This window comes from Bos indicus x Bos taurus, chromosome 22 (assembly GCF_003369695.1).
Source record: "Bos indicus x Bos taurus breed Angus x Brahman F1 hybrid chromosome 22, Bos_hybrid_MaternalHap_v2.0, whole genome shotgun sequence".
Lineage (NCBI taxonomy): Eukaryota > Metazoa > Chordata > Mammalia > Artiodactyla > Bovidae > Bos > Bos indicus x Bos taurus.
Genome location: NC_040097.1, coordinates 23,553,652 through 23,566,298, shown reverse-complemented (window position 1 = coordinate 23,566,298; position 12,647 = coordinate 23,553,652). Strand labels below are relative to the sequence as shown.

The 12,647-nt window shown below is 42.9% G+C and overlaps 1 protein-coding gene across 4 annotated transcripts in view; it reads left to right on the top strand.

Annotated features, from left to right (window-relative positions):
- The window catches only part of PRICKLE2 (prickle planar cell polarity protein 2), a 342,796-nt gene that overhangs the window by 242,669 nt on the left and 87,480 nt on the right, over positions 1–12,647 (top strand). For all 4 annotated transcript variants that reach the window (XM_027523818.1, XM_027523821.1, XM_027523819.1 and 1 more), the window contains one exon: positions 2,266–2,449. In XM_027523818.1, coding sequence (XP_027379619.1) covers positions 2,266–2,449 — 184 coding nt within the window. The remainder of the gene's footprint in view (positions 1–2,265; positions 2,450–12,647) is intronic.

The following is a 12,647-nucleotide window of genomic DNA, read 5'->3' as shown; positions in this document are numbered from 1 at the left end:
GGGGGGAAAAAATGGACTTCCTCAAAATCAAAAACTTAGGTGTTTCAAAGGACTTCATCATAAAGGGAAGACAGTCCACAAATGAGAGAAAATTTTTACAAAGCATGTTATCTGATAAGGACTTGTATCCAAAAAGTATATAAAGAATTCTTCCATTTCAACAATAAAAAGACAATTTTAAATGAACTAAAGATGTGATAGACATTTCTCCAATAAGATATACAGTCACATAAAAGGAAGTGTAACCTCGTGAGTCATTAAGGAAGTACAAACCAAAGCCTTTTTGGGACGATACCACTTCGCACCCACTAGGTAACAATCACAGAGAAAGACAACGACAAGTGTGACGAAAATGTGGAGAAAATGGAGCACTCATTCATTCATGGTGGGAAAGTAAAAAGATGGCCCTCATTCATTCATGGTGGGAAAGTAAAAAGATGGCCCTCATTCATTCATGGTGGGAAAGTAAAAAGATGGCACTCATTCATTAATGGTGGGAAAGTAAAAAGATGGCACTCATTCATTCATGGTGGGAAAGTAAAAAGATGGCACTCATTCATTCATGGTGGGAAAGTAAAAAGATGGCACTCATTCATTCATGGTGGGAAAGTAAAAAGATGTAGCTCTTTTGAAAAATAATTCGGCAGTTCCTCAAAATGTTAAACATAAAGTTACTGTATGATTCAGCAATTCCAGTCCTAGGTAAGTACCCAAGAGAATTGAAAACATATAGAGAACTTGCACATAAATAGAGTAGCATTATTCAGAAGCAGCGAAAAGTGATAACAGTCCGAATGTCTACTGACTGATGAATGGATAAACAAAGTGCAGTATACCTGTATAATGGAGTATTATAATGCAGGAAATGAAAGATTGACATGTGCTTCTGCATGAGTTTATCTTAAAAACATCCTGCTATGTGTAAGAAGCCTGTATCTAGTAAAATTCCATTTATGTATATGGTAAGACTATTTGTAGTAAGATTCCATTTATGTGAAATTTCCAGAAATTTCCAGAACAACTAAAACCTTAAAGACAGGAAATAGATTAGTGGTTGTCAGGGCCCAGGGGGAGGGGAGGCTGAGAAGTTACTGCTAATAATGCACTTGGAGTTTCTTTGGAGGGTGAAGAAAATGGTTTAAAATTAGATAATGGTGGTGCTTTCACATCTCTATAAATATATTAAAAACCAGTGAATTGTACACTCTAAAATGCCGAATTTTATGGTATGTGAATTACATCTTCACAAAGCTTTTGTCGAAAAATTCAGGCACATGGGGATTAGAATTCTGGGCCGTCTCATCACTTTTATAAGGTGCTCCTGAAACTAATTCTAAAGGTCAGAGTGCAGGTAGAACAGCTTATTTTCTTTAAATCTTTTTCCTCCTTTACTTTTTTCCTCTCTTTTTACTTTTTATTTCACTGGTGGAAGCTAAAAGTGCTTTTGTGTTGCTGACATCAACGTTTTTATTGCTTCATCATTTTTGTAGCCATGGAAAAGGGAACAGATGGTAATCTTAAAAGAGAAATGTTCAATTTAGGGGAGAGAATTGTGTCTTTGGCTGCTATCTTTTGAAATAATTCACATGCATATTGCTCTTGTACATTAAAAAAACAGCTACCAATGTGGGGTAATTTGGGGTTTCTGATTAGAATTTCAAACCCACAAGGATCTTCAGTGGAGATGAAAATGTCTTTCCCAGGCAATCTTAGGGTCAGATTTGTTTTGTGGGGAAAAAAAACTATTTTTACTCTTCTTAAAGAAAATCTCACCTGCAGTTATTTTTAAAATCACTTTCTTTTCCTAAGGTCTGGAAACTTTTTATAAAAATGGAATGTTGTCAGTATTTGTTAAATCTCCTGGTAATATTTCTGGTCTGACTATGTATGGTATATATTTAATTACTATTCCAGTCAAGGAAATTGTGGTCATGGTGCATATCCAGTGTTCTACCTAGTAAAATAAAAGGTATTTTGACTTGCCTCTTGGGATACTGATTTAGAAGAGGTCGGCATCCATGTTTAAATGTCCTTAGCATGCTTACCTGGTGGCCTCTGACTGTTCAGGGGCTTTGCAGGTACTCAGGGCCACGCCTTCTACAAAGACAGGCGGGGTGTGGAACACTCCTTTAGATGCTTTTGCCAAAAGCCAGTTGCCAAGGAATGTGTTTATGGTTTGGGATCCAAGGGCTGGAGTGTGGCAGGCCAAGTGGAAAAATGGTTTCTTTTGCCTTTCTTCTCACCTCCTGCCTTCGCTGCTTGCAGGAAGATCTGCCTGCACTGCAAGTGCCCTCAGGAGGAGCACATGGTGACGGCGATGCCCCTGGCGATGGAGAAGACCGTCAGCAAACTCATGTTTGACTTCCAGAGGAACTCGACCTCAGATGATGACTCAGGCTGTGCCCTGGAGGAGTACGCCTGGGTTCCCCCAGGACTGAAGCCTGAACAGGTACCATTCTTTCTCTTCTTCTTCTTCTTTTAAATATTTATGTATTTGGCTGCACTGGGTCTCAGTTGTGGCATGAACTCTTAGTTGCAGCACGTGGAACCTAGTTCTCTGAGCAAGAATTGACCCCTGGCTGCCTGCACCGGGAGTGCAGAGTCTTAGCCTCAGGCCTACCAAGGAAGTCCCAGAGATACCACTCTTGACGGAAGGGCAGTCATGGGGTTGGCTTTTCCCTTGATCTCGGCCGTCGTTGCTCATTCCGGTTCAGAAGGAAGAGCTGACTTTGCTGAATCTGAGAAGATGTTGCTGTACGGATGAAGACATCTGGGTCCCCAGTGAGAAACCAGGAAGAGAAATGAAACTGCGCTAATTCATTCTCCATTTCCATTGAAGCTGTTACCAAAAGATTTTCTAGAAAGGTCTAGAAACATTAGGTAATGAAACTGCATTTTTGGAGAGGGAAGGGGTGTCCTGCATTGGCCATCAATCTTACTGTTAAGATTCTTTGTAAAGGAGAGTAAGGAAATGAGGATTTACATAGTGATCTGATGCTGCGCTGAAAAGTTTGGCCCAGCTTGACAGAGAAAGACACTGGCACTTCCTGAAACATTTTGGCACTGCCCACAGGCGATAAATACTGCTGGCTTAGTTAGATGAACTTGGTTTCTTTCTGTGTCACTGCATTTCTCTCAGTCATATACAACCTTCGCTTTGCATTTCTTGGTCTTTGGAATTTTCTCCTGTTCCAGCCTCCTGTTGGTTTAGAAGCCCGCCCCCCCCCCCCGACCCCGCCACCATAAGCTGGATACTTTCATGACCCTCCTTGTGCATTTTTGAGAGACAGGTTTATCACAGCCTTCAGTGTTTGACCACTATTCCCTTCCTCTCACGTAGAAAGGTTCTTTCCCTGTGTCTGGCAATGCTGTAAAGCTTAAAAAGCCCTAAAAGGTTTTAACTCTGGAACTTTAGATGTGATGCTCTTAGAAAAAGTTCTTTAAGATGAGAGAAGACCCAAAAATTCACCAAGAACTTGAGGATAGGACCCTGATAACATCTTGGTTAGCCATTTCTCATTTTTCTTCTTCCAATAATGAGGTTGTCATTTGACAGATGGAATCGCACGCACACAGCCAGGATTTGTTTAACCAGCAAAGGATTGTTTAAAATTTTAATTAGTCACTAATACTTAGAAACTGCTCGTACTTAAAAAATTTTAATTTTAAAGTTGATATTTAGATCTTGAAATTTTGAGAATCTGGAATCTTACTTTCAGTAGAATCTGAAATCTTACTTTCTCAAGGATTGGTGTGCAGGCCATTGATTTGAGTGCGAGACATTCTTTCCAGAGTTTCAAAAGAGTGAATCTCCAGGTCAGCGTGGTCATGACTAAGCCCATTTCATCCTTTTGTGTTCATCTTCCTATCCCCTATAGGCATTTGAGTTTTGTGAATTCTATTCTAATTCTTACTAGGATGAAAATGTCTTAGAATAGAAACTTTCACAGAAAATAATCTCTGTGAGAATTGAAAGGAATTCTGTGTTGGGTTATCAGCAGAAATAAATAAGAATGTTTTCTCCCAGGGGCTTCCCAGGTGGCACTTATGTTAAAGAAACCACATGCCAATACAGGGAGACATGAGTCATGGGTTCGATCCCTGGGTTGAGAAGATCCCCTGGAGGAGGAAATGGCAACAACCCACTCCAGTATTCTTGTCTGGGAAGTCCCATGGACAGAGATGCCGGAAGGGGCCTGGAGGGCTACAGTCCGTAGGGTCACAAAGAGTTGGACGCGATTGGAGAGACTTAGCACGCATAGAAGTTTTTTCCCAGTTTGTATATTAAGGTTAAATCTTTATTTTCTTCCGTTTCAGTAAAGACTGTATTATTAATAAGTTGAAGAAGAAAGAGAGTATTTGATTGAGTTTGTCTGGAAACTCAGATGAGGTGGTGGGTGACTAAATATCTGTATTTGACATCACCTTCTACTGCCAGTACTTGAGCAGTGAGTTTTCACACCTTGGTACATCTGTGAGCCTGTTTCGTTTTTCTTGCTAACCTCATTTCCAGCAGCTTCCAAGAGACCCACCCTTCTTTTGTTCATGTTGCTTCCTGCTGAACTGGGCTCTGAAATTCCAAAGTTAAGCTATTTTCAGTTCCCTGCTTAGGTAGATTCTTTTCTAAGGCCATTAAGTATCATTCTGTGATGTCCAGATTCAGAGAACATTTTCTACTGACCTAAGAGAACAGACAGTTGCCAAAGTTAAGGGGCTTGGTGACATCCATCAATTCTAAAAATGATTGCTTACGTATTTTTGAAGGCCACTTGCTTCATCAAAAGTGAATATCTTTGGGGAACATAAAACATCTTTCTTTGATTTGTTTTGAAAGAAAATGATTAATGCTATTAAATCAGTGGTTTGAATTATGTCACATGACAGAGTATTCCCATCTCTTGTAATTGTATTTTTCTTCAAACGGTTTTCTCTATTCACAACACTTACTCAGACCTATATGACACAGATGATTAGAGAGGAAATTGTTCTCCAGAGAGAGACTATCTTTTCATGCTATTTGAAGGGCTCTATATTTGCCTAATAAAATATGAATCTGCATTAAAGGTGTTTCAGGGGATCATCTTGCATGAAAAAAATAGTCCTCAGATTTTTAAATTACAAGATCTTTGAAAGTCTATTACTTATGGAACTGATTATAGGTTTAAAGATTTTTTTTCAAAGGTTGCCTGGTAGGTTTTAGAAAAACTTAAGACCCAGATACCTCTTACTAATAAAAATTCTGGTATTTAATATGATGTTAGTTGTCTCTGACTTGAGAAAAAACATTTTTCTATCAGGAGAAATTACAGTGGATATTAAAATGCTTTGTGCTGGGGGCAAAATTCTCAAGACCAGTTAGGGTTCCAAGTAATGTGTTTTCATTTTTGTTAAAAACCTTTCATTTCATTCCCTGGTTGTGAGGTTGGTAATATAGCTTCGGGTGACACTCTTTATTATTCTGTTTCTTCTGAGAAATGCCTTCAGTTAAAGAAAATGGAAATTAAAGCTACCCCCCTTTGAAAAGGAGGTATTCTTGAATATGGGCAGTTAATTTTATTAAAATCTACTAAGTGCAAAAAGCCAGCCTTCTTAAAATAGTATAAAAAACCATAAAGATAACAGTTGATGCTGGAAAAGAAAGGCTTCTAAGGTGTGTTTTTTAATGACCAGACGGAAAACTGATCAGAGAGGTTGCCAAGATCCTTTGTCTCCGCTTGCTCCAGGTGAGGCATTTAATATTATGCAGAGAGCCCTGCGGAGGCAGGACGGAAAACTAGAGTCTTCCCTGATGGCCCATCTGAGGTCATCTGTAAGGCTCCAATTTCTCTTCAGACTCCAGCAGGTCATTGTATGCGCTCTGTCTCCTAGAACTGTTCTGGGGAGACATTTATAGTAGATAATACTTTAGGAAGAATTTGGAAATTATTTAACAAGCTGTAAGGAAGGAAAACGGTGAGCAGGGTTTCTAAACCTCAGTGCAGTTGACATTTTAGGCTGAATGATTGTTGCTGTTGGTGCAGTCCTGGGCATTATAGGATGGTTAGCAGCATCCCTGGCCCCTACCACCTACTTGATGCCAGTAGCACTCACCACACCCTCCATTGGGATGACCAGACCCAGACACGTATCGGAATACCATTCATTGCCCCTGGGGGATGAGCTGGGCACCCTGGTTGAGAACCACTGGGTAAAAGTAATGTTAAAACCTGGAGGACCTGTCAACACAAGCGTGGCCCAATCCAGACAAGAAAAGGATGACTCAGTTGAGTAAACATTTATTTGAGTACCTCCCAGGTCCTACCTCTGGTGTTACAGCTGCTGCCTTGAAACGAGGCTGAGTATTTGGCAGAGTGAGAAAGGTGATCCCACGCTGCTTGAGCAGAGGCCAGTACTCATCCTCCCGATAAGTCAAAACAAGGATTGAAATGGTGTGAGGAGCAGGTTGTTGGGTGGATCACCATTTGTTCTCCAAAACAAGATACTATTCTCTTTCCATAAGGGGAAGACTTTGCCTATTGAAAAAAGGGAAAGAAAAGAAGAAAGAAAGCAGATAAAAATCACTCATAATTCTGCCAACCGCAGAAAACTGTTTTCCAACGTTTTTGGAATGTGTGTGGGCTTCCCTGGTGGCTCAAACAGTGAAGAATCTGCCTGCAGTACTGGAAACACAGAAGATGAGGATTCAATCCCTGGGTTGGAAAGATCCCCGGAGGAGGGCATGGCAACCCACTCCAGTATTTTGGCCTGGAGAATCCCATGGACAGAGGAGCCCAGCAGGCTACAGTCCATGGGGTCACAAAGAGTCAAAAATGATGAGCAATTAACACTCATTTTCATTTGGAATACATGTAGCAAGAATCTATGTGTATAGGCTTACATTTCTGTTTTGTTTTGGACCAAAATGTGATGATGCTATCCATTTATCTTGAAATTTTTTTCAATTCGTGTATTGTGAACATTTTTTTCTGTTTTTTTTTTTTTTTCCTGTATTTGAAAGTCGCTCAGTCGTGTCCGATTCTTTGCGACCCCATGAACTATACAGTCCATGGAATTCTTCAGGCCATAATATTGGAGTGGGTAGCCATTTTCTTCTCCAAGCGATCTTTCCAACCCAGGGATCGAACCCAGGTCTCTTGCACTGCAGGTGGATTCTTTACCACCTGAACTACCAGGGAAGCCCAAATTTCTGTATTTAGACCCAGATTATCTTTTGGAATAGGTGCATAGTTCTCTGTTAGTAGTTACCAACCTGTAGTGGCACCACTCGCCACTAGGGGGCATTTGGAAGTGTAGGTTTAGATGGGGGCAGTTATTGCCAAAATGGTTAGGGGGTTTCACTCCAATTTTGATGGGTAGGGGCTTGGGATGCTAAACGTTCTGAGAAGTACCAAGCGATCCTGTGCAAAGGAGAATTGATCCCGCCCAAATGCCAGGAGCACAACCATCAAACAGCCCTAAACTGAAAAGTTATTTTTGAACATATGCATCCTTGGTAGCTTTTCTCTGTATTAAAGCAGTAGCAGCCAGCATCCCTGTACACTTACCTGCTTCTCTCCTTCAGCACAATCCCTAGAGGTGGAGAGGTCATGGGTAAACCCCTTTAAGGCTTTTGATTCATTGTGCCAGTAAGACTTTTGATTCATTGTGCTAAACTGACGTCCAGAAATGCTATGAGTAGTGCGTCCTCTGGGTGGATAGCTTTCATTGGGTCTGTGAAGATGTGGTTTTTCTCCTGGTGCTTCTGCTTGTGATCCTTGAAAATGTGAACAGACCATCAGATTGCTTCTCCTGAGTGAATGTCCTTTTATCGATGTTTTGGATACTCCATGGAGAGTTCTCTGATAGGAATGTCTTCACATCTTTGGTCTCCCAATATTAGTGATTTTACCTTGACCATAACCCTATTTTTGCACATAAACAATGGTAATTAGGTTATTTCTCCAGAACTCTCAACTTTCGCTTCAGACTGCTGCAGGAAGGATGAATAGTGGATACTAGAAGTAATTGCCCAATTTGGGGCTTTCAAAGCATTTTTCCATATGTGGCAAAAATAAACCATTCAATATTACCTAAAAGATGGGAGTGAATTAGTTGGTTTAAAATACCTCTTGGGAATATGTAAAATTCTTTATTTGGCTTTTAATTTAATGATTGTTACTCATCCATCAGATGTCAGATTAAATGTATTTCCTGAAGGAATTTCTCTAACCACCCCACTCTTCCAATATAAGATTAGATCCCCAATTCCCTGCTTCCAAGAGTCCCTACCATTTCCTTTTCATTATTTTTCTTGCTTAGTCACTAAGTCGTGTCTGACTCTTTGATGACCCCATGGATATAGCACCTTTCAAACTTGTAATTACTTAACAGTATAATTATTTCTTTAATATTTGGCTTTCTGACTTTGCTTTAAGATTCAGGAGGTCAGGGGTCTTATCTGCTTTGTTCTTTAGGAATTTCCTAGTGCCTAGCACAGTGCCAAGCACCCTACCAATATTTGTTAAGAGACAGGCAGGTGACCAGGAGCCTTTGCAGAACCAGTGATGTTCAGGGTTGCATCACACTGAAAGGATAAAGGTCTTTTCAATGTTTTTCTACATAAAAACAGGATTATTCTGTATCCATTATTCCTGCTCCCTGTGTTTTTCTTAAAAACATACTCAAGCAGATTCCCCGAATAATCCCAGCGGCTTCAGAGACGTCTTAGGTTGGAAAGGCAGGAGATGGATGACATGCGGGGAAGGACTGTGTTCCGGCACAGACTTGCGGCAGCACCACCAGCTCTAACACTCAGGGTGCCAGGAGCCAAGGGTCTGGCAGAAGCCCTCCTTATTTCCAAACCAGAGGACCAGTTGTGTCACAGAATCACTTGGAGAATACATTTGGAGACACAAGGGGAAGTATCACAGTGCAGTGGAAAAAGCTTCACTCCCAGAGTCTAGTAAGTCTGGCTTCTGCTCCCTTTCTGACCTCGGGAAAGTTGTTCAGTTTCCAGGAACCTCAGTTTTCCTTCTGAGGGTGATGATAATAACATGGAGACAATTATTAAACTTGCTCTGAACCCTTGTTTCGTGCCCAACACCATTTTCAACTTTACATGCATTACCGTGCTTAATTCTTAAAACAACGTGATTTGGTCGTTATTATTCCTGTTTTAGAAGTGACTGAAGCAGGGCTCGGAGAAGTGAAGTAACTTGCCCAGGATCACACAGCTGAGAAGCAGCAGAGAGGAATTCAGTCTCAGACACCCAGAACCCAGAGCTGCTACTCTTTAGGCCTATAGGTCTAGCACAGGGCTGGTCTGGCCCCGAGTGAGGGAGCATGTAGAAAGTTCCCAGGGCGGTGTCTGCACACAGTAGATGCTCAGTAGAATGACTGTCTCCTTATCACCCTTCTTGGAAGCTACTGCCCTGAGCAGGCAGCAAAAAGTGGGGAAGGAGCATCAGGCTGTCCACATGGAGGATGGTTACGTCGGGTGGGAGAGGGTCAGCATAGAGTCAGCCAAAATCCAGGGTTCCTCCTCAGCCTTTTCAAAAGCTTTAAAAATCATTTCTATTCTGCTGCTGCAGGAGCTGTTCTGCTCCCCAGGTTCTCTTCTGTGGGCTTGCTGTAAAGGTGCAGCTTGTTTCTCGTGAACTTCTGGGCGCACTGAACCAGATCAGTTTGGACAGGGGCCCAGGCGAAGCCACCTGATTCTGAAAACTTCAGCATCCCAAGTGGGCTTTGGGGATGTCTGTGCTCTGCCAACCCCCCTTCTTCGGTGCCTGAGGTTACCTGTATGTAGCCTCTCAGTGCCCAGATCGGTGAGGAGTAAGTTCCAGGGGCATTTTCTGTAGACCATTCAGAGTGCAAAGAGAACCTTTCCACAAAGCAGAATGGCCGCCATTCTGAGGACGCTGAGGTCATCTAAAGGCATGGTCCTTACTCTGCCGCTCGCAGCCGCTTCAGCAGCCATGTCTAGCGGGCGGGCTTCGTGCCAGCTTTCCACTGTGCTGGAGAACTCTGTGATGAAGGAACAGCGACCGGACTGTTTTCCTCCCTTCACTGGTCCCCTGTGCACCCGCTCTGTGCAGGCACCCTGCTGGGCCTGCAGATGAAACAGTAACCAAGGTCTGTGAGGTTTCTAGTGGGGCTGTTGGAGACCTGTCCGTTAGGAAACAAATGACCGAGATAATTGAACATTGCAAATTTTAAAATGATGTAAACAGTAGAGCTGTAAACACTTAGTGAACTCTTGCATGCACCAGGCACTCTCTTAGGTGCTTTGCATTTAATTAACCATGAAGATTAGGTAGCATCACCAACTCAATGGACATGAGTTTTAGCAAGCTCCGGGAGATACTGAAGGACAGGGAAGCCCATGGGGTCACACAGAGTTGGACACAACTGAGCAACTCAACAACAACAACAACAACAAATGAAGGAAATACAGTGGCTTCTGTGATCAGGACTGTGGGTCAGAGTGTTGGGGCAGTGGGGATTGGCTGATTTAAATTGATTGGTCAGGACCTGCCTCTCGGGGGACGTGGTCTTTGAGCTGCTACTGAGTGATAGGAGGAAGCCTACCCTGCAAAGATCTAGCTGGTTGCAGAAGTTCAGAAGTGAAATGAAATCTGTACTCACTTTGTATCTGTGCTCAGAATTTGGAGAGGGCATTGTGGGATGGTCTATGGAGAAATGAGTAGGGCCTGTGCCATGCCGAGCTCTTGGCAAGGCAGCCACCCACCAGCCTGAGGGCTGGGCAGTTCCACTGCTGTTCCTCGCCCTGGGAAATCAAAGGTGCTCCCGTCACCCATCACCTTGACCTGTCTGCCTGTGAGCAGAGATAAGGCAACACAGATTCCCCATTCAGAGGCAACTAGAGAGGGAGCAAGAAGCCTTCACCAAGCCAAGTGCGTAATGTATGCTTTATGTACGTTTGTGTCTCCCCCTTTTGTCATACGGCCTGCCTTCTAAAATGTCAGCCTGTTGGAGACGGACAGACATGGTCCTGTTCACCACCACATCCTCAGTGCTTAAAATAATGTCTGAGAGATTATTCAGTAAACAGATGTTACATTAAATAAGTCACATTTCATCCCCATAGAAAATCCCCTTTTTCCCCACTGAATACCTTGCAGCTCGAGGGTCAGAGACTTGACCAGGGTGCCCCAGCTCATAAAGGGCAGAGCCAGGATTCACTCCAGCCTTCTACTTGACCCAGGACCTATTTGGGCTCCTCTTCCTACACCACCCTCACCTCCATGGTGATCCACCCAAGATATCAGATCCGAGGAAGCTGACTTGGCATGTATTGGAGGCGGGAGCACTATGTGTCACACTGGGCTCTTTCATTCCTAGGGGAGACAGATTGCTTTTCATCTCCAGGTCACCCTGGTGACTAAGGAATTCCTCTCTCCCCACCTCCAGTTTCCCCACCACTGCAGGAAGTAGCAGAGCCCTACCTTCCTCAAAGACTTGTTTCCCTATCAGCAATCTCTCTATCTCTGGCTCTTCTCAGTCTCTCATCCTGGCTGGGAACCCACTTGGTGACAGACACGTTTTGTCATCTGCTTCCACTGGCCCTCATGTTCCTGGTATGGTGTCTTCATACCTGGTCACTCAACAGTGATATTCATTGAGCAGGTATTTATCAAGTGATAAGTATGTTCCAGGTACTGCAGGAACAGCCATGAACAAACAAACAAGTATCCTTGCTCTTTCAGAGCTGACACTCTAGTGGAAGAATCAGGCAGGTGAACTATTGAATGAACAATACACTTTCAGTGTGCTGGGAAAGCAATTTTTAAAAAGGGGGATAATGTGATTTAGAGCCAGGGTTGGCAAAATTTTTCTGTGAAGAGCCAGACAGTACATATTTTAGGCTTTGTGGGACATAGTCTCTGTCTCAAATACCCAACTCCAATGTTGTCCTTTGAAAGCAATCAGACAACACATAAATGAATGGGCATGGCCATGTGACAATAAAACTTTATTAACAAAACCAGACAGTGGGCCTGATTTGACCCACAGGCTGTGTAGTTTGCTGGTCCCTGATTTGGCGAATCTACTTCTTCAAATGAGGTGACCAAAGAAAGCCTCTCTGAAGAGATGACATCTAAGCTGAGTTGTTACTTGAAATGATGGTTAGGTTACCTGGATTCAGCCATTCCAGTGGTTTTCAAAGTCTGGTTCCCATACCAGCAACATTATTATCACTTGGGAACTTAGTAAAACATACAGATTCTCAGGCTGTGTCCCAGACCTGCTGAACCAGAGACCTGGAGGTGGGCCCAGCATTCTCTTTCAACAGAGCCTTAAGGGGTTTCTTATGCAGGCCAAAGCTTGAGAACCTCTGCTCTTGGGTTCCCGAAAAACGAGAGTGTCAAAAGTTCATGGAGCCAAATCTTGGCTCTACCACTTATTAGCTTTGTAACCTTGGATGCTTTAACCTTGTTGTCTGTCAAATGAAGAGGCTTGTGCCCAAGTCTAACATAGCTGTGAAGACTAAATGAATTACTCTCTCAAGAGCCTAGGAGATGCTGACTCATAGGAGCTCCTCATGAAATGGTAGCTGCTGTCATCACCACCCTCGTTATTTGGGTCTTCCGGACACTGATGCAGATTTGCCCGTGGACAGCAACAGAGGATCAGCCCCAGCATCTTCC